The sequence below is a fragment of the Mangifera indica genome, chromosome 11, assembly GCF_011075055.1.
Source record: "Mangifera indica cultivar Alphonso chromosome 11, CATAS_Mindica_2.1, whole genome shotgun sequence".
In the NCBI taxonomy this organism is placed as follows: domain Eukaryota; kingdom Viridiplantae; phylum Streptophyta; class Magnoliopsida; order Sapindales; family Anacardiaceae; genus Mangifera; species Mangifera indica.
The window spans coordinates 6,299,534-6,325,582 of record NC_058147.1 but is presented as its reverse complement, the minus strand read 5'-3'; the positions used below and the strand labels follow the sequence as shown (position 1 = coordinate 6,325,582).

Genomic DNA, 26,049 nt, shown 5'->3' with positions numbered 1-26,049 from the left:
ATTTGTTTTGATATATTTGTAGAAAACATAAGCAAATGCCAAAATGTTTATGTTTCATAAGTTTGGAAACTTAATATTAAAAATTATAAGAGTAATACGATCATAATGAAATAAAAATGAAAAATACTTTTTTAAGCCTAAGATATTTTAGAGAGAATGCGAGGCATAAAAAAATCAACAGCCCCACCATGATCTTTCTCATTTGATCAAACATTGGACTCGACAAATGCATCCACTAAACTTATGAAAGAATCAAACAAACTCCAATACAAATCCCTAAAAAACTAATTAACAAACAAACACATTCGGATTTTTACTGCTGGAGATGAAAACTTGAAAATATATGATACACCAGTCGACAACAAGAAGAAAGAGATGTATAATCAAAATCGTGACTGACGAGATGAACTTTTATTAGTTGTTATAACCGTTGGCCTGGAGAAACAATGAGAAGAAAATGTATGAATGATTTTATATATATATATATATATATATATATATATATAAAACTTAAAATATTAATTTTAATTACATTTATGTATATAATATTTAAATTTATTTATTTTTTAATACGAAAAGAAATTAATCAATAGTAATTAAATATAATATTAATAGAAATTAATTAATACTATATATATTTTTTACCATATTGAGCTTTAAACTTGAACAATTTGGATAAATTAAAAAATTAAAAGAATTAATTTTAATTATATTTATATAAATAATATTAAATTTTTTTTTAGTACAAAATAAATTAATAAATAATAATTAAATATAAATTAATAAATACTATATTTTTTTACCATATCTTATTATAAACTTAAACCATTTTTGTTCAAATCTGAATTTTGATAAATTAATTTATCCAATTCGTACGAGACTTGAATTCTGATCAATCCATATTTCACATCCATTAAATAGCAGACAAAAAATATATAAATTAGTGGGGGCTCCGGCGTAGGACCCAGAGCTGTTTGATCCGGGAGTGATGCAACATCAAAACCACACAAGACCAGAATAAAATCAAACGCCAGCACAGCACAAACCTCAAATGGCACTAAAGAAGCTGAAAAAACTTTTCAACCACCAATAGTATTACTCCACTCAATCTCAAATCGATCCATTTCGATATTATCCACAACAACTTATGTTGGCACGTCTCTTCTTGCGCCATGTGGCTCCTTGTAGACATGCAGCGGCTCTCTCCTCCGCCCATCGGAATTTCATGCCCGTCTAAACTCCCTAACGAGACCAAGGTCTTCGGGCTCGGGTTTAAGTTACAGAGGAAATATGGCTTCAAAAGGAAGATTAAGTTTGTAGTGAGTGCGGAGTTATCGAGGTCGTTTTCTCTAAGTTTGGGTTTGGATTCTCAGGTCAGTTTGGTTTTACCGTTCCTAGAATTGGGTGATTTTTAATTTTTGGGCTTTCTGGCTTTTTTCGTGAATTCTTTTTGGTTTAATGCAATGGTTTTTGATGAAATTACTGATAGAGTTGTTTTCTTGAATGCTGTTTTGCGAATTGCAATTGGGTTATGACGGTTAAGTGATAGATTAATTTTGGTGGCGATTGGATATAAATTATTCGGTGTCTTTTTTGATCTAGAATGTTAGTGGTGTTCACTCGGTGAAACTTGTTGACACTTTAGATATGAGTAAATGAGCTGTTGAGTCAATTTCCGTTTGTTCAAAAAATTCTTTCTGATTGAGCACTGTACAATTGTTGGAGCTCTGGACGTGGTTTCAGCAGTTCCATGCACTTGAGATTTGGTGTTCTGTGGAAGACTTCTGACATTGCCTGTTCTTCATTTGGTTCTAGTATGTGGGAAAAGAAAGGTTTTGCTTGGTTTCTTAGGATCATTTATAACTTTTTTTTTTTTTAAAAAATTTAGAGTCCAAAATAAGACCTAAATAGCCATTCTCAAGAATCATTAAAGCTCATCCTTTGATTATCTGGGTACTCTCCCCCCTCACTATATTGCAATGAAAATAGCAAAATTATTTAAATGCTTTCAGTTTCTAAATGTTTGTGCCATATATACTTCTGTTAAATTGCTTCCTTATTATGCTGGTGCTGGCATTTGTATCTGACTTCTAATGCTATATTTTCTCCTTCACTGGGTATAGTATATGGTTCCAGTTCATTCCATTCATGGAAGTGAGTAAGCAGTTTTCATATATAAGTTTTGTACTGCAGACTGACTTTTTTGGTTTAAATAGAAGGCTGTTCAGTCTAATGATCCAACACAGTTGCCTTGGATTGGACCTGTTCCTGGGGAAATTGCAGAAGTTGAGGCATATTGTAGAATTTTTAGGGCAGCTGAACGGCTTCATGCTGCTCTGATGGATGCATTATGCAATCCATTGACTGGGGAATGTAGTGTTTCATATGATTTTACACCAGAGGAAAAACCATTGTTGGAAGACAAAATAGTTTCTGTGCTTGGCTGCATGCTATCTCTTTTAAGTAAAGGAAGAGAGGATGTTCTTTCAGGAAGATCTGCGAATGCCTTTCGTAATGTAGATGTAAGCATTATGGAGGATGAGCTTCCACCGCTTGCCATCTTCCGGGGTGAGATGAAAAGGTGTTGTGAGAGCTTGCACATTGCTCTTGAAAATTATTTGACACCTGAAGATGCTCGAAGCTTGGATGTGTGGAGAAAACTGCAGAGGCTGAAAAATGTCTGCTATGATTCTGGATTTCCCCGTGGGGATGATTATCCCTGCCATACTTTATTTGCTAATTGGATTCCTGTTTATTTATCCACCTCTAAAGAAGATACAGGATCCAAAGATTCTGAGATTGCTTTTTGGCGGGGTGGTCAGGTAACTGAAGAAGGTTTGAAGTGGTTAATGGAGAGAGGATTTAAAACAATTATAGATATGAAGGCGGAGATGGTAAAGGATAACATTTATGAAGCAGCTATTAATGATGCTGTTTTGTCAGGGAAAATTGAATTGGTAAAAATTCCAGTTGAAGTTGGGACTGCTCCATCAATGGAGCAGGTTGAGAAATTTGCATCTCTGATTTCAGATTGCAGCAAAAAGCCCATATATCTTCACAGTAAGGAAGGGGTTTGGAGAACATCTGCCATGGTCTCCAGATGGCGTCAGTACATGACTCGCTGTGCATCACAAATGATATCTAATCAGACAATAACTTCAAATGATGTCTCATTAATAGATACAGATGATAGGGTAGGACTGAATGCATCTACCATTGAAGACAAGAGGTCTATCCTGGAGGAGGAGTATAAGGTGATGAAAGAGAAGTTGGTTGAGGTGCACACCACAAATAGAGCAGTTAACAGAGAACTTTCATCAGGTAAGGATAAAGAAAATGAGAGTAACGTGGCTTATGAAAGCCTTAATTCTGTTAAGGGTGTAGAATCACTAAAAACAGTTGAAAATGGGAGGGAATCTATCGAGCAATTCTGCTGTAAAACTGATCCTCTAAAGGCTCAGGTCCCTCCTTGGAATTTTTTCTCCAAAAAAGAGATGTCCAGGTTTTTCAGGAGTAAAAAGATATCACCTCCCAGATATTTTAATTATCCACCAAAGAGGTTGGAAATGTTGCAAAGTGAGCTTGTTTCTTCTAGTCCTGTTTCAGGAACTGCAGAGACAAGATATCCCAATGGTTCGGTTAGTAATCAAAAACTGTCTCCAGAGCATCAGAGCTCACCTGACAAAAGACTGAAGTATTTGAATGGCAATAGTTATGCTTCAGTTTGTTCAAGTTCGAATGGGTCTGGTAAAGGGAACAGGGATTGCATGACTGAAACTTTTGCCTCTACCTCTGTGCGTAACAACTCAAATGGGCATGTCATATCTAAATCTGTTAAGGAGGGTCAGAGTAGCAACAGAAAAGCCTCATTTTCAGGTGATGACGACTTGGAACAAATTGAAGGAAATATGTGTGCTTCTGCAACTGGTGTTGTGAGGGTGCAGTCAAGAAGAAAAGCTGAGATGTTTTTAGTGCGAACAGATGGATTTTCTTGTGCGCGAGAAAAGGTGACTGAATCTTCCTTGGCTTTCACTCATCCTAGTACACAGCAGCAGATGCTTATGTGGAAATCTACACCAAAGACAGTATTATTGTTGAAGAAGCCAGGGCCTGCACTCATGGAAGAAGCAAAAGAGGTACCCACTTAAAATCTTAGTAATTAATGTTAAAAAGTTTTCCAAATTGTACTTTGAAATTATGACTCTAAAACAATAGCTATGTTGATTGTGCAAGATTCTAATTTGTTTTGTTAGCACGCATACCTCCATTAATCTTTTATAATTATGGCAAAAAGTATTGCTAGCTGTAAACATAATAATCATGTTAGAGTATAAGCTAATCACACTTCCCTGAACCTACATAGTGGTTCTTTATCCGTTGGAGTGAGAAATGCTTGCCATGCCTGGTTATGCTTGCGACAAATTTATGTATTCATAATTTTTCAAACTGATGTCAGCACACACACAATTCTCTGTAAGTATCAGTTTTAACAATCAAACAATGGAGCTTTGTTACTCTATTTTCTCATAATATGGCTTCCGGTGTTTATTCTTGAACTTGAGAATCCATAACATGTTTTTTCTTACACTGTATCTAGATAGAGGTTTCTTGTCAAGAGATTTGGTATTTAAGATGATGTGTTCCTCTTTGGCTGCTTCTGTGCTAGAGAATATCTGAGTAATTCTTTCTGTGAAATGTCGTTATTTCAGCACTTATGTAGCCATTCTATCTTAATATTTTTGTATCTGATGTGCAGGTTGCCTCTTACTTATATTACCAAGAGAAGATGAATGTTCTTGTTGAACCAGATGTCCATGACATATTTGCTAGAATACCAGGGTTTGGATTTGTTCAGACCTTTTATATACAAGATGCCAGGTAAAGATAATATCATCTAATGCACAATGCTTCCAGTGTATGGTGCATTGCTCCTTTTGCCTTATTGCCCTGTTGCATGCCATTAACACAGTGATCTTCACGAGAGGGTTGATTTTGTGGCATGCTTGGGGGGTGATGGTGTTATACTCCACGCATCAAATTTATTCAGAAATGCTGTACCTCCTGTTGTGTCGTTTAATCTCGGATCTCTTGGATTTCTCACTTCACATACTGTAAGTTTGCACCTCAAATTCTTTCTCTTTGCTGTTTCTATTTTAATTTATAAATTTGATCATTCATTTGACAGCTTTTGTGTTTGTGTTTTTTATTATGTTTTTTGTTTATGACACATAGTTTGAAGACTACAGGCAAGACTTACGGCAGGTCATCCATGGAAATAACACACTGGAGGGTGTTTATATTACTCTTAGAATGCGACTATGCTGTGAAATTTTTCGCAATGGTAAGGCAATGCCTGGGAAAGTATTTGATGTCCTGAATGAGATAGTTGTTGACCGTGGTTCTAATCCATACCTCTCCAAGATTGAATGTTATGAACATGACCGACTTATAACCAAGGTGAGGCCCATCAATCTGCTTCTCTAAATAAGAAAAGATAAATTCTTCAGTCATGCTTCAACTTTCATTTGTGCAGAGTCTGCTTGCTTTACTAACATGTTCAAAATTCAAGTTCTATGTACTATATCATGACAATCACTATCTATGTATATGCCATGGATCTAAAAATTTGGGTCTTTTATCATATTTGTGTGCTCTTATTATAAATGTCTCATTTTAGGTGCAAGGTGATGGAGTCATAGTAGCCACACCAACGGGGAGTACTGCTTACTCTACAGCTGCAGGAGGTTCCATGGTAAGCTTTATTTTGAGTCATGGAGTTACAAATTTATGATATGTAGTTAATTCCTTCTGTTAAGATTATTTTTATGGTAGGGAATTCTTTCTCGATTTTCTTGCACAAAAATAAAAATAATTCACTTAAGAGAAACTGTTGATGTTCTTGGTTTCTATTGTAAGGGACCTTGATTTTATTTACTTGCAGCTGCTATGAGATGGAATGTTTGATTATGAAATGATTGGCTTGTATTGAATTTTCTGTTGTTTATAGTTGAAAAAGGACAAACTCAATTTGAAAAAATGACGCTACAGAATTCTAAATTAAGATCATAATTCAGTGAAACATTTTTATGATGGCTTCTTATGGTTTTTGGTGGGTGATGGAAGGGGGAATTGGATGCATGTCTCTGTATCTAATGGTTTTATTTACTCCGAAAAAATATTACCTAGATCTTTACTTAGGATTGACTTAAATTCTATACAAAGTAGATTTCATTACAAGTCTTGCTTTAGCAACAAATTCATTGAGTAATTGAATCCTGGTGACTTAAATATTCCAATGAATATATACAAGGGAAGTGATAAATTCTCTCCCCAAGGATCTTCTTATGCTCATCTATATCAATTGACTAAATGTTCTTAACATCTTATAGTTCTTCATTGTCATTATGTTGATTACGTGAGGATAGTTCAGACAATATGGACATTTTTGTTGAGTAAGAGAACTAATTTTAGGAGTGAATATATAATTTCCCAATAATCAATATTTATTTGTCATATATACTTACTGTTATCATTACATTACAGATATGCTTATGTTTAAATCCAAGTGTTTTGACTGGTTATTGTGATTTCTTACTTTTTCTGATCTGAGCCTCATATGTGTCATGATATATAATTTGGAATGCAGGTTCACCCAAACGTTCCCTGTATGCTTTTTACACCAATCTGCCCACACTCCCTCTCATTTAGACCAGTAATACTTCCAGATTCTGCAAGGCTTGAATTGAAGGCAAGTTATTAATTTATCTCAATATTTTAATATATTTTTGCAGGGACTTCCTAGATTGAACAAGCTGTAACCTTGGAAAGCAAAAAGATCTATACAAACTGGGGACTATCTCCAGCAAAAAAGGATCTATAAATTTTGGAATCTAATTTTCATTCTAGTTATATCTTATTAATTGTCCTCGGTTCAAACTTTAGTTTTGAGCTGTGGAGTACATAATGTGTGTGTGTGTGTGTGTGTGTGTGTGTGTGTGTGTGTGTGTGTGTGTGTGTATGTGTGTGAGTATGCATACATAAACATATATACGCACATATTTTATATACATACACATATACACACATAAATATATATTTTACACACACACACACACATATATAGTGGTGTAGGACTAATTTGTGTCTCGGACAGTTGCTAGAAGAGTCATAGTGGATATAATTGATTTTATTTTATTGCTCGATGGCTATCAGCATGCATATTACATGTCAACATCTTCAGCACTATGCTGTTTTGTATGAATTTCGAGCTTGGGAATCAAAATCTAGGTTTATATTTTTCAACCTCATTGTCCCAAGTCATCTTGTTATTAGTTTAAAGAAGCCTATAAAATTTATGATTAGTTATGTGAAAGCTCATTTGGCATAGATGATATGCAACTAAGTTAAAAGAATTGGGTATTGTTATAGATAAATCCAGAGTTTGAGAGCCCACTAGCATATGTCCATTTGAAAGATTGGAGGAAAAAGAATTTTTTGGAATGTTGTAATATTTAATCACGTCATTGGGGATGAATGTTCAGTATATCTAACAATTTACTCTAATTGTATACCTTCCTGGTTGAGTCTCAATAGATTTAATTAATTTTTTACCTTTGGAGACATGCATATCCTGTAAATGACATTCTTCAATTTGGAGGATTTAATCATTGTTGTAAATGAACAGATTCCTGATGATGCACGGAGCAGTGCATGGGTATCTTTTGACGGAAAGAGAAGACAGCAACTGTCGAGAGGAGATTGTGTCAGGATAAGTATGAGCCAACACCCACTCCCAACGGTTAACAAATCCGATCAAACTGGTGACTGGTTTCACAGCTTGATTCGCTGTTTGAACTGGAATGAGAGGCTAGATCAGAAGGCCCTTTGAAACCTTCAAAAGGGAAGAGAAGCAACTCCTTCCTGGATGTGGATTTGGGTTTGTGTAAATCATTGTACAGTGTGAATGTAATGCAGAAAAATTGAAATTACGGAAGTTAAATATAATTACCAACATTGGCTCTCACTTGAACACTGGGTTGGCCACATATAACTTCAAAATTCTTTTCTTGCTTAAAAGTACTGGAAACAACAATTGTATACTGTCATTTAGAATATGATAATAGAAATCTAGTCTTACAGCCCCTCTCAGGATCTGAAATTATGATTGACAGATGCTATTTGATCAGGTATACTGTTCCTTGTTTATTTTATTTCTTCTTGACATGTTGGTTCAGTTTTATGTGGGAATGTATGGAAAAGAGGAAGGGCTATAATCAAATGAAAGAAATGAAAGGAATGCTAGGGGTAGCAGGGTTATTACTGCTATCTGGTATCCAATATATATTGTACGATATAAATGAAAAACGATACGTATTTTAAAGTGTATCAAAGACATTTTATGATACAATACAAAAAATTAAGTTTTCAATATATGTTATTATACGCAAGTAAACTATCATTTTGATCTTTTTTAAAATAAATGTCATCAGATTTGTCTTATGAAACACACGCATACACATATATATGGTTAAAGAGTTAATCTGGTTAATCACTCGGGTTAGTAATATCAGTATGATATAAAAAATGCAGAGAACTCTTGGTAGTCTTCACTTAACATTTCACCTTAAATTAATGCACAAGTGCACCATCAGGATTTGCACGCTTATAAAACTTATTTTTTTCTTTGTTCTTTAACACAATTTCTTTTGGTGCTTCTTGCATTCAATATCCAACATCATGAGGAATTCTGAAGCACGGACCAATATCCCCCTTTTTCCTGTGGGATGCTGTTTCATTCCATTAATACCTCTACTTCTATTTACCTTGCTACAGCAAAAACATGTTAATGTGGGCGTGTATAATTCAAATTACGATTTGATTGACTTAATAAATTTTAAAAAAACAGTTTTTAGTTTAGGTGATTTTTAAACCAAACCAAATTGTAAATTATATTTTTTTTAAATACATATATATAGCTATGTTTGATAGAATTTTTCAATACGTAATTAAGTGTATAATTTTTTTCATATTATTATTATTATTTTTTACATATATATTGTATATATATTTCATATATTTATATTATGTTATAGAAATTACAATTCAATTAATTTTATTAAATAATATATATTTAGAAGTGAATGATTTTAATAAGTTTAAATTATAATCTAAATCAGACCAAACTGTATTTTTTTAATTTAGTTTAGTTTAAAATTTAAAATAGTTTAATTTAATTTAAAAATACTCTCAAACTATATCAAATCAGACCATACACAGTCTTACATGTAGAGGTGGTGGTGGGATGGGCAACGCTTCTTGTAAGACCCTCATAATAATGAGTTTTATAGGTTGGGTCAACCCATAAAAAGTATAAGGGCTATGGTCTAACTCCATATATATAGGATTGGATCCAACAATAATAGATTGATCGATTAATTTTAATAAAAAATAAATTTTATATTATAATACTTAATTAATTAATTAAATTTTTAAGTAATTATAAAAACAATAACAGATAATCCCGAATCAACTTACGAATGTTGTGTATAGACCTAAAGTTAATCCAAAATGCTTATGGGTCTAATCAAACTTGTTACAATAATAGACTAGACCCTTACAGATTAAGCCAATCAGGTAAAGTTATTTTTTTGAATGCGGATCAACCCATCCCATTTGACACCTTTATAGCCACGATAAAGATTTTTTTTCTTGATCAAGGCCCTCAACAGCATGTCCCCATGTCACATCACTCTTTTCTCAAAGAGATTGCAAGGAAGCAATTGTAGACGTAGAGTCATGCTCAAACCTAGATGATGACATTCTCTGTCTTCATCTCCTCACTAAAGATGACAATTTCAATTCGAATTTAGAAGCTTTGACCCTCCCTGACTCTAAAGGGGAAGAGATTCTTCGATAAAAATGGGAAAAAAGACAGGGATGTGGACGAAAAAAATCCTTGTAATATGGGACGGGGATACATATGTCCCCGCCTTGTCCCCTCCTCACCTCTAAATCTAATATATTAATATAATAATTTCTGAACTATTAAGTTCTAGAAACTTTTATATTATGATTTATTAAAACTATAACTTTAATTTTACTAATTTCTAAATTATCAATTATCAGCTTTTACTAATTTCTGAACTATTAATCTAATATATTTAAAAAACCCCAGAGTCTCATTATTATAAAATCCAAATGCACCAAATTAATTCTATTTCAATTTCAAAACTTAGTCAGCCAATCCACTAGGTTTTACAAACAAAAAATAAATTATAAATTTAATAAAATCAATTGAAGTGAATGAAAAGTGTTAAATTTATTACAAAATTGCCACCCATCTTTTAACCCTAAATCTAAATCTCTTTTTCCTTCCATTTTTCACTCCACAGTCACACACTCCCTCTCCCAGCCAAAGCTTCTCTGTTTTGTAGTTGGACTTTGACATTAATAGGTAAGAACAACAAAATTAGAATGCAGAAAGAAGCAGTTGAGTACTGAATAGTATCAGTTGGCTAATGGAATTTTGCACTTGAATCAACAGGTTTTGTACAAAAAAATGGTGAACCATATGGAGATGCAACTGCTCAACTGATACCACCAACTGGAAGCCTGGACTGATTGGACTTTAATCTATTATACCACAAACTTTGTATTTGAACTAAAATAACAATGAATATTTTGTAGCTCTTGTAGCAAGTGATATTTTGAGAAAATATGATTTATTTTATTTATTGAAATACAAGAAGAAATTAAAATTTATATTTACAAGTATGGGGAGGGATTTTTCCCCACGAGGACGGGAAAGGGATTAGGGATGGGATTTTCCTTCATGAGGAGGGGACGAGGATTCTTTGTTATCCTTGTAACGAGGACGGGGATTGATATCCCCTCCCCGCCCCTCCTCGTTGCCATCCTTACTTCTCACTGACACATAACAAACAACAATAAAATTACTATCTTTTGTATTAGCAATAGACCTGGCCACGGTTCATGAACCGTCGGTTTGGTTCGGAACCGTCGGTTCACGGTTCGAAAACATAAGGACCCTGAACCGAAACCGTAACAGGACGGTTTGTCCATGGTTCGGAACCGTCAGTTCCGATTCGAAATCGATGGTTTCGATTTGAAACTGATATTGAACAATCAATTCTAATACATGATCTTGATTTAATTTTTAAATTATTAATTACAATAATTGAAAATTAAAAGAAAGGCTTGGACTTAATTACGATAAATAAAATTAATTATATAAATAAATTATATGATTAATTATAAAAGATAATAAATAAATAATAAATAAAATTAATTATAGAAATAAATTCTATAATTAATTATGAATTGTATAAAAAAAATTGAAATTGAAATTAATAAAAATTAAGAAAGAATTTAATTAAATTTAAGAAAATTTGATTGAATTGAAAGATTGAGAGAGTATTAAGAGTTTAAAGAATGAGAATGAAAGTTTAAAGGATTGAGTGAGAGAGTGGAGAGATTGAAATTTGAGAGAATGAAATTTGAAGGAGTATATACAGGAAAAAACTTTTTTGAAAAAAATTAAAAATAGGGGGGGTGAATTGAGATTCAGAGAAATTGCAGGGAATTGGTCCCCTGATTTTCTCTGAAAATTGCAGGGGATCCCTTGCAATTTTCCCTTCAAGCCAACGGTTCCCTGCGCAGGGAACCGTTGGCTTTTTTAAAAAAATTCAAAAAAAATTCAAAAAAAAATTCAAATTTTTTCGATTTAGCACAGTAAACCGCCGATTCATAAACCAGGTGTGAACCGATGGTTCACGGTTCTAATTTATGTAAACCGAAATCGAAACCGTAGAACTCCGGTTTCGGTTCCAATTCAGTCCGGTTCTGGGTCTGTCGGTTCTGGTTCCGGTTTTATGTGGGCCAATTTCGATCCGGTTCACGGGCCAAACCGGCCCGTGGCCAGGTCTAATTAGCAACTCATTCAAATGACATAATCACAAATTGAACAATGAAAAAACTAGGGAAAATGACTATTTTTCATCCAAATTTTAGCTTAATCTCAAACTCCCATCTACGAGAGATAAAAAAACTCAAACTCTCATCCATGGCCAAACTGCATCAAATTTTCAGTTAGAAACAGGGATAAAATCGTTATTTTACCTATAAACTTTAAAATTTTATCATTTCCCCCTCCAAGTTTTAAAAACTAACACCTCAACCCATCCTCAAAGTTTAAAAAGTTTAGATTTCACCCCTAGAGTTTACTTCCTTCTCCAACCACCTCCAACAACAGATGCTTTTCATCGATCTCTCATCTTCGACTACAAAAGACGATGAAAGATGACCCTTTATTGCTTAGATCTAGATGACAAAACGTCATCCAGATCTGGAAGAACAAACGAAGGATGATGCTTTATTATCCTTTGTCGTTGCATTTGAACGATGCGATAAGAGACAAAGGATGACAAAACATCATCCTTCGTTGTTTGGGTGGTGCGACGAAGAGAGAGTCACACCACCACTGTCGCACTAGAAGAAGAAGGAGGTCGAAGACAATGTCAAAAAATGAAGTTGAAGTCGAAGAATGGGGTAAAATTGCTATTTTTAAAAGTTATGGAAGGCGACTGAGTTTGAAAAAATATGAAAACCCTAGGTTTGGAAGTAAAAATGTTATTTTCTAAAATTTGAAAACTTTAGGTAAAAGTGAAATATTTGTTTCTAAAACCTAGGGGTGGGCATTTTTTATCTCCAAACCTAGGTAAAGGTGTAATAAACTTTATAATTTTTTAATATAAATAGTAAAATGACTATTTTACCTTTCTCTTTAACAGAAAATTAATAGAAGCTTAATCATGGGTGAAAGTTTGAGTTTTTTTATCTCCCATAGGTTTGGGTTTGAGATTAAGCTAAAATTTGAGTGGTATATAGTCCTTTTCCCAAAAAATTTTTATAAGATAAATTGATAAAGCACAAAACACAACAAAGAATAACAACAAATAATTCAACTGTATACACTGATTCATAAATAAGTCAAACTATAACTTTTTAGCTAATATTGATTCATAAATAAGCCCAAAAAAATAGCCGACTAATTTGCAATAGGATTGGCCGCCAATATTCGATCAAAGTTATAAGCTTTATTGGATACATATTACTATTAAGCGTAAGGGTGAACAGGTACAAGGACTTTGTGAAAAATTAGGAACTAAAACTGGAACTAGATGGTTCCTGGGGTTAGGAACCAGAACTTACCGCCTAAGTTAGTTCTTATTCAAAATTGAGCCTCATCGATTCTGAATAGGTTTTGACTCCTACGTAAACTCAATTTTTTCAAATTTGTTTACTTTAAAATTTTTTATGTAAATAGAATATGAAAAACATCAAGAGTGAAACAATTCTACAACTTTTAAAATATCAACTCTAAAGAACTCAAAGAGGATTGAAAGAGATGATTATTAAAAAATGGCTAACAAAAAGTCAATATTGGTTATCAAATATTAAAAAATTGATAAAATATTAGAACTTTAAAAAAAAAAATCTAGATTCGAGTCTTTATAATACTTATGAAACTTTGATTTGAATTATTTAAAAAAAAAGTTCAACATTGAGAATAAGTGTACATGAAACTTAACCTTACTGGCAAATTACAATGCACCTGAAAAATTCCAACCTGAATTTCACAGCCTCGTTATTTCAATCGTTTCCAATTAAATTCAATACAACACATAAGAGCAACAACTTACAAACTCCAACTTCCAGCATATGCATAGATACATGAAGTCTTCCATGTATCCCTGTATAAATCAGTGTATGCAAATGTACCAGCTTTCATTACATTGCCTATAGTGACTCCTTCAATCACCCATAATGATGCAACTGTAGCTCAACTTTTGAAACGCTGGCAAGGCCAATCACCAGTAGATGCCTCATGGAAATTCACAGATGAAATGCGCATTTGCTTCCCAAAATAATTTCTTTAGGATAAGGTGCTCGAAGGGGAGGATATTGTCACAGGTTAAAATATTACAACCCAAAATGATTGTATTCCTCAAGTTGAGGAAACAAAAAGGTTAACGTTTGGAGGTGCGACTTGTTAGCTTAAGTGATGATGTTTTAAGTCTTATATAATTAGTTGTAGTGGGTATATTGCCATTTGGTGCCTAGCTCAAGAGAAAGAAATGCATTCTGTTGTAAAGAGAGAGAAAGGAAGATGGAGCAGCTTGAGCCCTTAAGAAGGGATTGGATTTTGTTCCAGTGGGAATTATTATGTCATGGAAATGAATTAAAAAATTCTTCTCTTTGTCAATCTATGTTCTCTCTCTAAACCTTTCAATGCAATTTTTGGAATTTATTTATTTCATTTTCCCTGTAATTCAGCTTGTAACACAATCTAGGAAAACAAAAGTTAAATCACACTAACAATACTTTACTCACTTCACTTGAACAGCTTTCTTTCCTCTCCTGCACATGTAGTTAATATAGAGGAAGAAGCTCTCTGCCCACAGACTTAAAGCAAGACTTTAGGGGAAAAAAAAGAAAAAAAAAGAGATATTAGAGGTGCAATAATCTTCTGGATATGAAGTTTTTGTGATAATATTACAAGGCTTTCACAGCTTGGAACCTTGGTTCTTTAGGGAGGAACTTCTGCTCAGCATAAACCGACATGTAGTCTCCAAACACAAACTTGGGATAAACTTGTTCCACTTCTTGGTTAGCTTTTTCCATGAGTTCTGGCGCAGAAGCGATGGTAGCTTTGAGCGATGGATTGTAAAATGAAGCAATGGATCTCCTATTCCCATCTGATTTGGCTTTGACTCGGTGCCAAACGCTCTTGTATTTGCCATTGCTCAGGACCTCAATCTGGTCACCTGTGTTAATCACAATAGTATTTCTCAATGGCTGGACATTGATCCATCGGCCATCTTTCAGGATTTGAAGGCCGTCCACCTGGTCATCTTGGAAGAGTAAGATGACTCCACCGGCATCGGTGTGAGCTCGAAGACCATTAACAAGCTCTGGATGAGGACATGGCGGGTAGTGACTCACCTTGGTTCCGAAGAAGCCATTGTCTCCATCGCCGTTATTGAATACCCTCTTGATGTAGCCTTTTGGCAACCCCAAGTTCTCGTCCATTACTTCCATTACTCTCTCGGCAAGTTTCTTCAGCTCAGATCGGTACTCCGCCATGGTTTCCCTGTCAACAATTTCACAAGTTAGATTACTTACTTATAATGGGACGACAAAATGAAGCAAAGCTAAATTGTAATAGAAATCTAATTCATTCTACACAACTTTTTGACTTAATAGATATCAATCAAAATGGATTCAGTATCTACTTCAATTTGACTACAAGGAAAATCTTTTAAAGTATAAAACACGAATTATTTATGGTACTGGTGAAAGAATGAATACCAAAGAAAAGTTTCAAACTTTAAGCTTACTTGAATCCAGGGGTTGCTGATGGCCATTGGTTATCATCAGTGAGAAGGAAGACATCTTCCCAATCAAAATTCTCCAACTTTTCACCACTCTTCTTCTCCACAAACTCATTCAACTTCTTCACTGCAGCTGAGTTCTTGAATCCCTCTTCCCTCTCCAGCTTAAAGCACTCAGCGGCCACCTTCTTCACCTTCTCCATAATCTCCTCCGAAATCCCATGGTTCTCCAGCTACACCAGTCAGTAATAATTCAATTAGAGTTAATTATTCTTTCACATAAAAAGAAACCCCTCAGCAAAAGATTGAATCAATTTTCGTGATACAAAATCATGCCCACCAAATATTTAAACACCCTTTTGCATGTTATCAACTAAACGCATATAGACATACCTGAAAGAATCCCCATTCTTCGCAAGCAGTAGCTATCTCAGCCATTGTCTTGGCCCTCTCCTCACCGTTGAGCTTCGAGAAATCGATCACCGGAATCGCCATTACTCCCGTCAAGAATATCAAACCAACTAATTAGCACAAAGAAAAAGAGAGAGAGAGAAAGAGAATAATGGAAGGGTTAGTTTGTATGCTGGTTTGTAATTGCGAAGAGGAACGTGCAGGGCTAGGGTTACTTATAAGAGAGCTTCCCGCCATATTACTGGATTGTCAACTCTTAATTAATTTTATTGTTGTTTTCTTTTTTATAAAGTAGCCGTTAGGGTATAGCTTTGGACGGTGACGTTTTATTATTTTATTCATATATTAAAGTCAATGCTGTTTTAAGGCATTATCAACCAGTAATTCACAACACAAGCATTCTTTTTTCAGGTGATTACCTCATTAATTACCTATAATTAGAAAACCAATTAGTCTTAATTCTTCTTTTCAACTGCCACGTGGAAGTCATGGAGGGCTCATTAATTCTCTAATTATCAAAATTTGGGATGACTCTATAGCTAAACATCATTTACAAATTTGAGATGAAGACACGTGGCAAGATGGCATGACTCTCATCTGCTTGCTTTTGGTTCTCCTTTGCTCATAAATTAATTAACTACCGTAATTATAATTTTGGACACGTTCATCGATCTTTTCAACCGTCATCTTACTTGTAATCGAAATCTCTGCCGACGCGTCGACCACCGTTGATCCTGTTGACGATTCCAATGATCTTTTGACATTTATACATAGACAAGTCTTAATTGTAATTGTTAAAATAATTAACTGAGTTCTAGCCACTGTTTGTGGGTTAAGTAATTCCATATCAATTCTTTCACCCTTAAACAAACCTCTCCTCTCCTTTCCTCACCCAATTAATTAATCGCATATCAAAAATTGATAACATTATCTATAAAACTATATGGATACATGATTAAATTCATAAATAAGTATACAAATAATGTATTGATAATTTTAAATTAAAGATAAAATAACATTTAATCGTATGATGATACATCATCTATGTATTCAAAAATGTATCCATGACATTACTTTAATATCATATTTAAATTTTAACTATTTTGGCCAATGCAATATTTGTGACATCAATAAAATTATATTCATATGCTTTTAAGTATACAAATGATATATTATTATGTGATTAAGTAATTTCGAATTAAATAATATTCAATCTTATAATAACACTTCATCTATAAACTCAATAATATATTCAAAAGTGTATACGTATGACATTTTTCTTGCGACATTAATAAAAATGTCTGATGACCACGGCAGTGTTGTGCATTGGATGATATCAACCAAAGTAATAAGATCTCTAACAAAATGTTATGAAGGGGGCAAAATACAATACAAGAGAATAAATTATCTGTGAATGGAACAGCTTTGTTGAATGAATATATGAAATGAACTTGATGGGTAAGGTTGGCCTTCTGATCACGATTCCACTTGTCCAAATGTTAGGGTACAATTGACAAAGGACAGATGATTTTGGCCGTCAGATCAAGAGCTAGAAAATTTAATCAGCTAATTGCTGTACTTAGTAGTGCTTGGGAAATTTTGTGGTGATTGGGGGACTTGGACTTGGATTGTATCACTGGCATGTTCAAGATCCCATCAACAATATATAAATATTATGAGTTTTACAATGGCTTGATTTGACTTGGTACTTAGTTTTAATTTCATATAATAAGATGTGATTAATTTTTAATTTAGAGTTTGAACTGACTATCAATGAACAATAATTTAATTGTGTAATGTTGTGGCAGCCTGTTGGTCAATAAGTTTATGTAATTAAGGTCATGTATGTTTGGTTTAGCATTAAGTATGTACATGGATCCTTCATAAGCTCAAAATTAACTGTAAAACCCTAATTAATCAACTCTTCTAAGAGATAATTGTCCAAGGGTTAACTCTCAAATCTAGTTAATTAGAATATTAAGACCATTTTTATTTTTATGTTGAATTAATCATGAAGTCAATGGTCTTTGAAATAAAACCAAATGAAGAGATTGTTATGTCAATGGTTGTTTCCCTCTCTCATTTTCATTGTTTTCAAAACCAGATCAAATCATTCGGTTCAACCAGTTGAGTGAAGAACCAACTCATCATCTGATCCTATTTTTATGAAAAATTAATAAAACTATTTGAAACAATTAAACTAGTTAAATCATGAATTAGTTAAATAACTGATTTGATCAACGATTCGGTTTTAAAAACATTACTCATTTCAATTAATAAAATTTATTCCAAATTGAGAAAGTTTGAATTTACTAAATTTAACTTTATTAATAGTTTATGCATAAAAGAAATTCATACTAAATATTAATTCTTTTTATTTATCATGTTGATTCTCGATCATTGAAGCTCTTGGTACCCACAATAATTAGCTAGCCATAATAAAACTATAACTTAATCAGAGATTGAGTTTCCATTTGAGCTTTAATCGGATCTTAAACAATATTGTAATCTTTTTATGAGGTTTATATTAGGGTTGACAATTTGGGCCCGACTTCAAGGATCCCGACCCTAACGAGGAGGGGATTCCCCGATAGAAACGGGAAAGGAAAATTTTTGCAATCGGGGACGGGCCGGGGATGGGGATACATGTGTCCCCTCTCCTGCCCCTACCTTTCCCCTCCCCGTCTATTTATATTAATATATTTATTTAAAATATCAATATATTTTTATGGTTTTAAATTATTTATGTTTTTCAAATTTATTTAAGTTTTTGTTGTACATATTAAAAGAGTTAATATATTATATTTATGATATTTGAAATAGTAGAATAATTTTAATTTTACTTAATTTTATTATTTAATATATTTATGTTGTATTTACAAAGTAAAAATAATATATTTTTTTTGAGGGTACAGGGAGGAGATTTTTTCCTGTAGGGACGGGGAGGGGATGGGGAAGGGATTTTTCTTTGTGAGGAGGGGACGGAGAATCATTTTTATCTCCGTAACGGGGACGGAGATTGATATCCCCTACGGGGATGGGGACGAGGATTGAGATCCTCTCCCCGTTGTCATCCCTAGTTTATACTGAACTATAAGACACTCAATTCAACAAAGTTCATCCACGTAAAATCTTATTAAAATAATCTTAGATAACATTATAAATTTAAAATAATATTATATATATTTATTTAGAATATATAAATATATATATATATATATATTTATATGATTATATGTTATTTTATTTTAAATTAAAAATTATCTAATTATGTGATGATAGATACAATTAAAATTAATGATCATAGCTATATCATTGGCATTAGCCTTAATAATATTATTAAAAACAAATAATAATTATTTTGAGCCAGCAATGAGAGTAGTTCAAAACTTCAAATTCATTCCCCCGAGATGGTGCATGAATAACGATTTTGCCTTGAAATGTGAGTCAGATTGAGTAATGTTCATGCATGAGATGAGAATTCAATTCAATACTTGAAAATTACATTAAAATCAATAATCATCTTGCTTACGATTCAAGAATTATAATTAATATAAAGAGTAAATTGTGTATTCCCACCCACAATTTGAACCCAAAAGACTTTTCTACTCTTGATGGCCATCAATAACTCTTCCCTATCCAAAATCAATCTCCTTTAACCTAAAATAATTTTGACAGAGCGGCAAAAAAGTTAAATTATTATATTATTTTAAATTATTTTATTTTTGAAATTACAATATTATTCTAAATTAACAGATATTTAAAAAAAAATCATATATCTAATTAGTATAAAAATCCTCTTGTTTCCCTTCATTACGCCCTCACTCTCTTCTTTCTCGTTTCCAAGTATATCTCTATCATCTTCTTTCTTTGATAAACTACACTACATTTCCAACTCTCTCTCTTCTACTGATTTAAGATTGCGCTAATTAGTCAATTTTATTGAGTTGTAAAAGTAATTTCAAATTGTGATGAGAGGGATTGTAACCAGGTTTAGGGTTTAGACGATGAGATCATGATAATGGTGAATTGATGGTACCAACAACTAGGGTTTCTAATGAATAAGTATTAAATTGCAAGTTTTTAAATCTGTAAAAAGATCAAACTATCATATTTTAAATGTTTGGGTGAGATTTGTAAAAGAGTTAGTTTTTTTTTTTAATTTTTAAATGGTAAAATTACTATTTTATCGTTTTGAAATTAGTTTTTTTAAACAAAATTTGATTTTGGGTGAGATTGCATTGTTTATACCAACAAAAAGCAGAAGGGGCTTTTCGACAAACCTTTGGGTTAGAAAATGTGATTTACTCTTATTTATATAAGTGTAAGCCTCACTCTCACATGCTGCTGACTAATGGTGTCTCTCCCAAACCATTCAAGGAGCTAACAAAGGAAAACTTTGTCTAGGCTCTCTGTACATAGATTTGGTTTATGGTCACTGTCTTACATTATTATAATTATTATTTTAATTTAATCAACTATATATAATAATATGCCAGCAAAGCCATTGACATGGTCGGTCCAAATTTTGTTGGACCAATTTCTCTTGGAAATCAAAGAATGTGAGTGACATCTGGCTCCCTTAATTATTGTTTAATCACTTGGCTGGAAAATTACATAAAAAATTAAAGTTAGCCTAACTTCTTAACGGATCCCTAATTTAATTTTTAATGCTTAATTAGTTGCATAATAATTAACTACCCATGTAACCCTATTAGGGTTTCCTAACCATTCCGTAATTGGGAAGAACCGTATTTTGTCAACTAACTAACTAATAAAATTATGCTGAATAATTATTGCTTGATTAACAAATTTACCCAAAAATAGTTTATTTAAAAAAAAAATTTATTAATTGATAAAGTCAGCAAGATCTTTCCATTCTTATTTGCATCAAAGATTTCGACAATAATTATACAATAAAATTATATTTATTTATTTTGAGTATATAAATAAATATATATTTAATATATATCATTATACAATTAAGTGATTTTTAATTAAGAATAAAGTAACATTTAATATAATGACACATATAATGACACATGTGTATTTATTTGTATATCTAAAATGGATATATATAGTGATGCGTAATTGTAATTAGAAGTAATCTCGTAAGCAATTTGAATTCGACATCAGCAGTAGCTCAACCGCTTCAGTCCAACGAGGCATTGTCAATTAAATTGTTTCAAGTTTATGACATTTTCGGTTGTGTCATGACAATATGTGGATATCGACCTTATTATTATTACTACATATTTGATTTGGTAATTAAAATTATTTTTGTTTTTATTTTTGGGTTATTGTTTAGAACTTTTCTGTTTTCGATCCTAATTATAAATTAATTGTTGAAGATTAGTTGAAGTAATTAAAATTTGCGTGTGTATCTGTAGGCCGAATATACGATTAAGCCCATCACATTTGGCAGAACTTGGCCCATACAAACCCAATTACGTAATCCCAAGCCATATGCCAAAACTCAAAGCTTGGGTTTAGTTCAAGAGATAAAAATATTACTTTGGTTATCAATCTTTTATTATTCATATTGTTATGTATAATTAAAAAATAATAAAATATTTTAATAATTTTTTATTAGTTACGATGATATAATAGATAATATAATAAATAATAATTATTTATATTTATGAATTTTTATTTAATATAATAATATTTTAAATAATTCATTTTTGTAGTAATATTTTTTTGATAATAAAATATTAGAGCTCGTTTGATGAAGAAAGCTAGCGACGGTGGTGGGATTCTATAAATAGGCCCCCACCCCTCTCACTTGTATCTCCATTTTCCCTTTCTTCATTTTGCATAAGTTTAAAGGAAATTTGATAATTTTCATTCTAATCCAATTTGTCTCAATCTTCTACATTTCAATCCTCTTTTAATTTTTTTTTTACATCCAAAAATAATTCTCCAAAAATTCCAATTAAATTCGTATTATCAATATTTATTATTATACTAACAAATCGTAATTTTGACATTTTTATAAAGAGATGTGACATATAGAGTCATTTAAGTCATTTTTTAATCAATAATTCATTAAAACAATTATATCACATTTTCTCATATTATTTTCTATACAATTATCTTTGTAATTTGTTTTTTATTTTACATAATTTGCCAACTCCTTTCCTAACAAAACTTGAAACACAAATTGAAATTCATAGTGTCCTTTATGTTTTTTTTTAAAATATATATGGGCTCTTGCCTAATAGTTGACCATGCAAATAAGCCAACTGTTCCTGTAATGAGAAAATTAATGATATCTCAAGTCCATCTATAATAATCTCTCAATCAACATAAACATAAATTTAAAATTTACTATAAAGGTAAATTACGCAATCTTGTAATAACGGTTAACTCGTAGGGGATAGTTGAATGATAAGGAAAGTGAATTTTCAAATATAAAAGAAAGAGTTTAAATTTGATTAACAATATATCAATATTAAATTTTTAATTTATTTGACGTAACGTAATGAGGAAACTCGGTCAACTCTCCGATATGATTAAGGTGTTAGCTACCCTTTACTCCTAGAATAAATTATATGGGACTGCTCCAGGTTGCGGCTATCACAAGGAGTTGAAATTCAAATTCAAAGTTGTTTATTAGTAATATTAAATTAGCTAAATTCTAAAGTTTCAGCTGCTTTTGCTGCTGTTTTTGCGTTCAACACTTGGACTTATTGCAGCCAATTCGACTATTATATACATATTTGACTTGTCAAAATGAAAGACTTCAATTTCATCTATAGAATTCCCATGAGCAAGCCATAATCAATTCCTCATCATCCACAGTATAACTTCTGATTTAATTGGACCGATTTGGTTGCTCCTTGACTTGAGATGTATAGGGACTCATTCAAGCGAACCACCCTGTCAGATTGTTTAGTTTCAGTTAAAAATATGGGAAAACATATCAAATTTCAAAATTGATAGGCTGACAGAGATAAACCAGAAGAATTCCCAGCTACTTGGAATATTTAAATTACACATTACATATAGTACATGTTCATATCTCATTTTTCCCTTTTTCTCAGAACTTAATTAACGAACTTTGGTCAGAATTGTGAAAGTTTTCAAGATGGGTTCAAGAGTTGGAGCAGCTGATGAAGTTCTGGAAATAGATTCTGGAGAAAAACGTCTCAACGAGCTTGGATACAAGCAAGAATTGAGAAGAGAAATGGTTAAAGTTTTTTTCCTTTTCGTTGTTAGCGAAATTATATGTTTATACTTTCTTCCTCGGGTTGAATAGCTGAAGATTTGTTTTGCAGAGTATATTCAAGACGCTTGCTATAACATTTTCAAGCATGGCAGTTTTCACTGGAACACCTCTTTATGGGCCAAGTTTGCGATATGCAGGGCCTGCAAGTTTGATATGGGGATGGATTGTGGTCACATTTTTCACCTGGTTTGTTGGAATTGCTATGGCTGAGATCTGCTCCTCTTTCCCTGTACATATATTTCTTCCAATGTTGACTTCTTTTGGCTTCATGTAAATCATTGTCATCATCTTGATGCATGTATTTATATACTAAAAATGTAATAACAGACTACCGGATCCCTCTATTTTTGGGCTGCACATTTGGCCGGACCCAGGTGGGGGCCTCTTGCTTCATGGTGCTGCGCCTGGCTGGAGACCATTGGTTTAATTTCTGGTATTGGCGCTCAGGTACTTGGACTATTTTTATTAGAATTTCCTTCTTATAAACATAGTCAAGACGGTGATTCATTCATAAACTAACTTGTGTTTTGGGGATTTTCAGGCGTATTCGGGATCACAGGCGTTGCAAATGATCATCTTATTATCAACTGGAACAAACAAGGGTGGAGGATATTTGGCTCCAAGAAGTGTATTTCTAGCTATGTACATGGGCTTAACTCTCATTTGGGCATTTCTCAACACTTTCTCCTTACAAGTCATTGCTTTTCTGGATATAATTTCCATGTGGTGGCAGGTTAGACTCTTACTCCCGTGGACAAATTCTGCAGCTAATTGTCATATTTTGAAAGGGTTTTAGCATGTTTAAGTTTTTGACTAGCGCACAATGTAGATTATTGGCGGCTTGGTGGTGATTATAATGCTGCCTCTGGTGGCAAAAACAACACAACCGGCTTCATACGTCTTCACCCATTTCGAAACATCTCCAGAATCGACTGGCATAAGTAGCAAGCCTTATGCAGTAATCCTGTCGGTTCTTCTCAGCAATTATTGTCTCTATGGCTATGACACTGCAGCTCATCTCACCGAAGAAACTAAAGGCGCTGACAGAACGGGGCCTGTGGCCATTCTTTCTAGCATTGGGATCATATCAGTGTTCGGATGGGCGTATAACTTGGCTCTTACTTTCAGCATCCGGGTATGCTCCAAAGAAATGAATATTCAATTTGCCTTGGAATTCTTTATATGCAAAAGCATAGTTTTGATTGATTTAAGTATGTTGTGTAAGATTTATTTTACATGAACAAACATAAAATCATATAATTCTAATTCTATAGGATATTGACTAAATTAAAACTTTATATTAATAAGAGTTCTTAGAACATTATAAAAGTTGTAAATCTAAATTCATAAAGCTACCAAAGCTTCCGCTCTTGAAACATTTCTGAATAAAAGCTTTTTATGAGTAAAACTATAATGTATCGGTTTCAAAGAAGAGATTTGTTTAATATATAATAGATTAATAGACTCATAATGAAGATTAAGTCTCATACTAATATTGTATATCATTTAAATTTATTTGTAAAATGTTACTGTACTATTCAATAATCTAATTTTAATAAACCAAAATCATAGGTAATCTTAACCCACTCCAAAAAATTTTCTAACATGTTGGTTAAACATGCAGAATCCTGCATACTTATTTGATGAGAACAACGAGACAGGCGGTGCACTTGTTCCTGCTCAGATATTCTATGACGCCTTCCATGGCAGGTTTCAGAATTCTACTGGAGCTGTGGTTTTCCTTTGCATCATCTGGGGCTCTTTTTTCTTCTGCGGACTTTCAGTTACTACAAGTGCCGCTAGAGTGGTAAGAAAAAGCATCTCTTCCTCTCTGTCTTTCTCCAAGAAGGAACATGCATGGCGTAAAATGATTCTTTCTTTTCTTTACAGGTTTATGCATTATCAAGAGACAACGGGATTCCACTTTCGCCTATTTGGAGAAGACTTCACCCAAAGCACAAGGTTCCAAGAAATGCAGTGTGGCTGTGTGCAGTAATAGGCATGATTCTCGGCCTGCCCATCTTGAAACTCGACGTAATCTTCACAGCCATCATATCCATCAGTACAATAGGGTGGGTAGGCGGCTACGCCGTGCCAATATTTGCGAGGCTGGTGATGGCTGAGAAGAACTTCACGCCAGGCCCATTCTACCTGGGAAGAGCCAGAAGGCCGATATGTTTAATAGCTTTCTTGTGGATATGCTATACTTGTGCAGCTTTCCTGTTGCCAACGCTTTATCCCATCACTTGGAATACTTTCAACTATGCACCGGTTGCCCTTGGCTTGGTTTTGACGTTGGTGATGCTTTGGTGGTTCTTGGATGCAAGGAAATGGTTCAAGGGACCTGTCAGGAATATTGATTCGCAAAATGGGAGTGCTTAACAGGATTTTGATTTAGTATTGGACTGTCAAGATCGAGAGCATTAAGTATGTGAAACTTTAGCAACTATTTGATTAACACATGTCGTCTAACATGAAAAGAAGAATAAATTTGTGGTAAAATGGTTTCTTAGCTTTAATTCCTGTGAATATATGGAGAAACAGTTCAAATTACTTAGAAAAGAAAAAGGGTTCAAAAACACTATTTGAAGGGTGACAAAAGGAATAATACCCAAAATCATGGTTTTAAAACCTGGCTCAGACTGAACAGTTCAACCAATCGGACCAGAACCCAAAGATAGTAATGATTCATAGTTAAAGAAAAATTATTTTGGCTTTTAGGTCACCTTAAACTGCAAAAACCGCATCAGAATTCAAAGGACTTGGCACAAGGAGTCGTAAAAAATGAGAATGACACAACAGTTGGAAATCAGGAGATTGGCAAGGGGTGAAATTGCCAGAGACAAAACTGTTCATGTTCTTAAGATTTCATTTATTATATTTTATTTTAAGAGTCCTGAAATAAATTTATTAAATATATTTCATTATCACGAACGCACATGGCGAGTCTGAAATTGGCCAGTCAAAATAAAAGATTCCTGAGGATAAAATAAC

The 26,049-nt window shown here is 33.1% G+C and overlaps 3 protein-coding genes across 5 annotated transcripts; 2 read left to right on the top strand and 1 right to left on the bottom strand.

Annotated features, from left to right (window-relative positions):
- The first annotated feature begins 993 nt into the window (after positions 1-993).
- LOC123229422 (NAD kinase 2, chloroplastic) lies at positions 994-8,141 on the top strand. Of its 3 annotated transcripts, none has more exons than XM_044655223.1 (8): positions 994-1,373; positions 2,220-4,136; positions 4,757-4,878; positions 4,970-5,111; positions 5,233-5,457; positions 5,678-5,752; positions 6,647-6,748; positions 7,685-8,141. In XM_044655223.1, the coding sequence occupies exons 1-8, from the start codon at positions 1,173-1,175 to the stop codon at positions 7,886-7,888; spliced, it is 2,988 nt and encodes a 995-aa protein (XP_044511158.1). In that variant the 5' UTR covers positions 994-1,172; the 3' UTR covers positions 7,889-8,141. The 3 variants fall into 3 exon arrangements, with proteins under 3 accessions (XP_044511158.1, XP_044511156.1, XP_044511159.1); XM_044655221.1 differs by having other exon boundaries at positions 997-1,373; positions 2,217-4,136; XM_044655224.1 differs by having other exon boundaries at positions 1,236-1,373; positions 2,194-4,136.
- A 6,237-nt stretch (positions 8,142-14,378) lies between these two features.
- LOC123230132 (1-aminocyclopropane-1-carboxylate oxidase 5-like) lies at positions 14,379-15,993 on the bottom strand. Its single transcript, XM_044656261.1, has 3 exons — positions 15,807-15,993; positions 15,420-15,646; positions 14,379-15,172 (listed from the first exon to the last, which is right to left on the bottom strand). The coding sequence occupies exons 1-3, from the start codon at positions 15,906-15,908 to the stop codon at positions 14,575-14,577; spliced, it is 927 nt and encodes a 308-aa protein (XP_044512196.1). The 5' UTR covers positions 15,909-15,993; the 3' UTR covers positions 14,379-14,574.
- A 6,735-nt stretch (positions 15,994-22,728) lies between these two features.
- LOC123230102 (amino-acid permease BAT1 homolog) lies at positions 22,729-25,639 on the top strand. Its single transcript, XM_044656222.1, has 7 exons — positions 22,729-23,016; positions 23,105-23,284; positions 23,383-23,502; positions 23,597-23,788; positions 23,885-24,190; positions 24,680-24,862; positions 24,946-25,639. The coding sequence occupies exons 1-7, from the start codon at positions 22,915-22,917 to the stop codon at positions 25,435-25,437; spliced, it is 1,575 nt and encodes a 524-aa protein (XP_044512157.1). The 5' UTR covers positions 22,729-22,914; the 3' UTR covers positions 25,438-25,639.
- Positions 25,640-26,049: the final 410 nt, after the last annotated feature.

Coding starts and splice junctions, on each gene's coding strand:
- LOC123229422 (XM_044655221.1), top strand. CDS start 1,173: ATGTGGCTCCTTGTAGACATGCAGCGGCTCTCTCCTCCGCCCATCGGA. Junction 4,137..4,756: donor TCATGGAAGAAGCAAAAGAG/GTACCCACTTAA, acceptor TCTGATGTGCAG/GTTGCCTCTTACTTATATTA. Junction 5,112..5,232: donor GATTTCTCACTTCACATACT/GTAAGTTTGCAC, acceptor TATGACACATAG/TTTGAAGACTACAGGCAAGA.
- LOC123230132 (XM_044656261.1), bottom strand. CDS start 15,908: ATGGCGATTCCGGTGATCGATTTCTCGAAGCTCAACGGTGAGGAGAGG. Junction 15,647..15,806: donor AAGAATGGGGATTCTTTCAG/GTATGTCTATAT, acceptor TGACTGGTGTAG/CTGGAGAACCATGGGATTTC. Junction 15,173..15,419: donor TCAGCAACCCCTGGATTCAA/GTAAGCTTAAAG, acceptor AATTGTTGACAG/GGAAACCATGGCGGAGTACC.
- LOC123230102 (XM_044656222.1), top strand. CDS start 22,915: ATGGGTTCAAGAGTTGGAGCAGCTGATGAAGTTCTGGAAATAGATTCT. Junction 23,503..23,596: donor TTTCTGGTATTGGCGCTCAG/GTACTTGGACTA, acceptor GGGGATTTTCAG/GCGTATTCGGGATCACAGGC. Junction 24,863..24,945: donor CTACAAGTGCCGCTAGAGTG/GTAAGAAAAAGC, acceptor TTTTCTTTACAG/GTTTATGCATTATCAAGAGA.